The 4,046-nt window shown below is 48.2% G+C and overlaps 1 protein-coding gene across 1 annotated transcript; it reads left to right on the top strand.

Moving 5' to 3' along the window:
- The first annotated feature begins 1,116 nt into the window (after positions 1 to 1,116).
- On the top strand, positions 1,117 to 3,793 carry tmem158 (transmembrane protein 158). Its single transcript, XM_020608537.1, has one exon. The coding sequence runs from the start codon at positions 2,105 to 2,107 to the stop codon at positions 2,792 to 2,794; it is 690 nt and encodes a 229-aa protein (XP_020464193.1). The 5' UTR covers positions 1,117 to 2,104; the 3' UTR covers positions 2,795 to 3,793.
- The last annotated feature ends 253 nt before the right edge of the window (positions 3,794 to 4,046 follow it).

Raw genomic sequence — 4,046 nt, 5'->3', positions numbered from 1 at the left:
CGGGGCTTCAGCAGGTAGAGTGGCCGTGGTGCAGGTCCGGGGGCCCGACTGCTGCCCTGCTCTTTCCTGGCGGAAAGAGCATTGCTGTCTGTCTATGCGGATGGCCAAGTCTACCAGAGAGCAGAGAGACAGGGCCTCGTCACGAGTGTTCAGTTCCGCCTTGATGTTATCATTGAGGCCGTGCGTAACGCTCGGTCCTCCCAGCCAGCCTCCGTCGGAAGCACCCGGAAGTCGATGGAGTAATCCAGGACCCGACGAGCCCCCTGGCGGATAGTCATGAGCTCCCTGGCAGCTTGGCCCTGATGAGATGCAGGTGAAAAAACTGTCTGTATTTCTGCCAGGAACTCAGTGATGGTGGTGCCAATAAGCATACCACTGGTGTCCGCAGCCTCGGCCCAGGTAAGCGCTTTCCCACGCAGCCGGTTGATAACATAACTGATCTTCTCTCTGTTCGTGTGAAATGTCCGTGGTTGCTGATCGAACACCTGGTGGCACTGCAGCAGAAAAGTGTGGATCTGGGGTGGCAGCGTGACCGTGGTGAGACAATAGGAGCGAGGAGAGTTGTGCTACCTGCTGGGTGAGAGCGGAGATGTCCTGTTGTTGCTGCTGCAGTGCCTGAGCCATTCTGTCCATTTGGGTGGTGACGTGTGCAGGGACAGAAGCGCTGTTTGCACCGGAGCCAGCAGGGTCCATACTGGCCAGTTCTTTCTGTTAGGGTGCGCTCGAACACAGAGTGAGCGAGCAGATAAAAAGCAGACCCAGGTGGCTGGCTTCGGTGCAAGCAGTGAGGTTTATTTACAGTGAAGGTAGTGACAGGGGGTCCAGAGGAGAGGTCCGAAGAGGAAGAAGACACTAGAGACGGCAGGGCAGGATCACGACTAGGGTGCTAACAAGGACTAGAGAGAACAAAAACAATCTTAGCATAAACTTGATAAAACAACATAACAACCACTGGCCTGAAGACAGAGAAAGAACTGGCAGGGGAGTGACTGGTGAACAGTGTATAAGTATGGAGGAGACTAATGAGGTGCAGCTGGTGAGTAATCAGGGAAGCAGGGCAGGTGTGTTGAATAGTGTAATCAGTGCAAGGGCTAGGCTAGTGTGAGGAAGAAGAAGAGAGGAAGGGGGAGCTGGGCAAACCTGACACAAAGCTCCAAATGTATATGGTTAGATATTCTAAAATGTATTCAAATGTGCATTTCTGTCAGCAGAACCTGGTTTATATCTCTTCCTTTACATCTCACATTTCCGATTGTGGACACTGGGGACATATCCTATGGTCTTTTAGCAAGAGAAAGTTTTACCCTTAAACAAGAGTGTACAGCTATACTGGTGGTTTTGAGCTAAATGTTGAGCATTGCCACTGTAACATACTCACAAAGACAATGCTTGTGGTGTTAAGTGGATGTGTTTGCTGTAGAGGAGGGGGTACATTTGGGTTAATTGGGCCCCAGAATTTCTGAAATTCTGGCTGTGGTTCTGTTTACATTAAATTCTTATGACTATTAAGTTTAATGTTGCTCGGCCTCAGAGGAGTAGCTTGGCCAGTATGTTGCCAGGTATAGTGACACACACCGATGTCAGTCCGCGGAGTCATAGAGGCAGACACACCAAGATTGAAGTTTGGCCTCGAATGAATAAGTCCGTTTCGTTTCATTCAACAAATAAAGTTGTGTTCAACACGCCAACGACAGGACTGTGGATTGGAAGGCGTAGGTTGAACTGGGCGCTTCTGTCCCTGCGCACTGGAGGCTCTCCCCTGACCACTCCTCTGTGTTGTGGTGCTCAGCTGCTCGCCTAAAGTGACACTGTGGGAGTGAAGCTCTGAGCTGTGATGGAGGCAGCGCACAGTGCCACCGCTTCCCTTGTAAAGCGATTTGGAGAACTAGTCAGAATAAAATTATCCAAAGGGAGGGGGGATGCGCGCATGTGATAGGCTTTGGACGTTTCCATTTACACCAGTCGAGCAGGGAATTGAATCTCTCCATCGGGAGCTGCATTTTGAAAAATCACTGGCGACTGGCTTTTTCACACTGTGCACGCCTCGTCCGTCGCCTGCGGATCGTCATAGCACCATGCGAGCGGGAGAGACGCGCCCTGTGCCATGCTGAACAACTGTCCGATTCTCCTGCTGGCTCTGACCGCGGTGGCCGTACTTCTCCAGCGATGTCAAGGCTGGAGCGACGAAGACCTCCTCCTTCCGCCCATCAACTCCTCCAGCAGGTTCCTGGCCAACCTGGAGGTGGACGTGCGCGTCTCCAAGAGGTCTGTGGAGGAGAGCGACGCCTCCTCCTTGCAGACTCTGTCCCAGTGCAACGTGAGCGTCCACAGACTCCTGCCCACCTCATTGGTGGCCCGCTGGGACAGCAGCTTCGGCTTCCAGTGTGATGTGCTCCTCTACACCACCAACAACCACGGAAGGGCTTTTTTCTCCGCGTCTTTCAACAGGGCATTCTCGCCTGTCGTCATCGAGCACCTCGGGGTCACCGGGATGCAGCAGGAGATGCGGTTGTGCGTGGGCTGCGGGATATCCCGGTACCGGAGGTTGGGTCAGGGCAGGTCGAGGAGCCAGCAGACCGGGGATCAGGTGACTTTCTGCTGCGTGGATTTCAGCCTCGATAAGCTGAAGGGGGACAAAAGTTGGAGGCTGAACAGGAAGCCCATCGAGTCGACACTTGTGGCTTGTTTCATGACTTTGGTCATCATCGTGTGGAGTGTTGCTGCTCTCATATGGCCAGTCCCGATCATTGCAGGGTTTCTGCCCAATGGGATGGAGCAGAGAAGACCGAGATAACTGAAATCATTTTTATCATAGCCTGTGCTGCCTATATTATAATTGTAGCCATTCATCTATTCACAAGAATGAAAGGTTGAGGAGTACTGGGGAACCTTTGGATCAAATGCTTTAGTTTTGTGTTCTTTAGCCCTTAACGGGGATGACAGAACACTTAACAGGCCGCCTCCTATTATGAGAACCAAGGTAATGTATGAATACTTATACTAGCCAATAGTAATCTATACTGGGACCAACACGTGTTTTGTATGCCCCTGTAGGCCTTCCTATAGATTCTGTCAACGTACTTTTGTCTTTAAACGGTGTTTGTATAGTTTTTAATCTTTCTAGAAAGTTTTTGCCTTATCTCATGTGTAGGACCTTTGCACTGAAAACTGAACTTTAACGTGTGCCATCACATATAGGCTATAACCTATAGTCATGTTCAAAGCTAATGTAATAGTTTTTCCAATATATTCTGAAATTTTGATGTTGTTAATGGGTGACAGAGGATTTCATTATTTATATTGTTAGATTTCTAATGTATAGTTCAATATACGTGCTTATTTGTATTCATGATTTAAATGAAATAAAATGATTACAGGCTATATCTCAGATTGTTCTGGCATTAGTTTACTTAAGACTCGTTTCAAGCAGCATGTGAATGGGAAATACAAACCCAGCGGACTTTTCCCTGCAGGTCCAAATGCTTCATGACTGTGGTCAGATTGTGTTGAAGCTGCTTTAGTGAGGCGTCGGTGTTACAAGCTGCTTCAAGGCTGTAGCTTGTGCTGCTGTGAACTGTTCTGCAAGTGTTTCTGCTATTTATCCGACCCTGTTTGGACAAAATAATAGAAACACTTCTCAGGATAATGCAATGCAATTCAACAGCATAAGGTGCAGCCTCAAACATGATGCAGAGTCTTTGACATATGACCATAAGGCTGATGATGCTTCTCTGATTGTGTTCAGTAAAGTAGATTGTGAACATGTGCAGCAAGTTTCTCATTTTCATGTTGATGCTTGTTCAAAAAAATAAAAGGGTCTGTAACATTTTTAAAATGACGTTATACTGTATGTAGCAACACTTAACTTTACATGTCAGTTTTGCTTTTTCAAGTGAAGACATGAAATCATGGCCAGTGTGCTTCTTTACGATCAGAGTAAGTGTTAATTCTGACAGTACAATTACTCATGGTTTCTAGTAAATGGTTGTTTTAGTAGTTTACTGTAATATGAAGGCTTGCGTCTGGAAACCCCCCCCCCCCCCCAC

Source organism: Monopterus albus, unplaced genomic scaffold (genome assembly GCF_001952655.1).
Source record: "Monopterus albus unplaced genomic scaffold, M_albus_1.0 scaffold93.1, whole genome shotgun sequence".
In the NCBI taxonomy this organism is placed as follows: domain Eukaryota; kingdom Metazoa; phylum Chordata; class Actinopteri; order Synbranchiformes; family Synbranchidae; genus Monopterus; species Monopterus albus.
The sequence above is the reverse complement of the archived record's forward strand: the minus strand, read 5'-3'. Positions and strand labels throughout refer to the sequence as shown.

Excerpts from the sequence above, each read along its gene's own strand:
- tmem158 (XM_020608537.1), top strand. The coding sequence starts at position 2,105 with ATGCTGAACAACTGTCCGATTCTCCTGCTGGCTCTGACCGCGGTGGCC.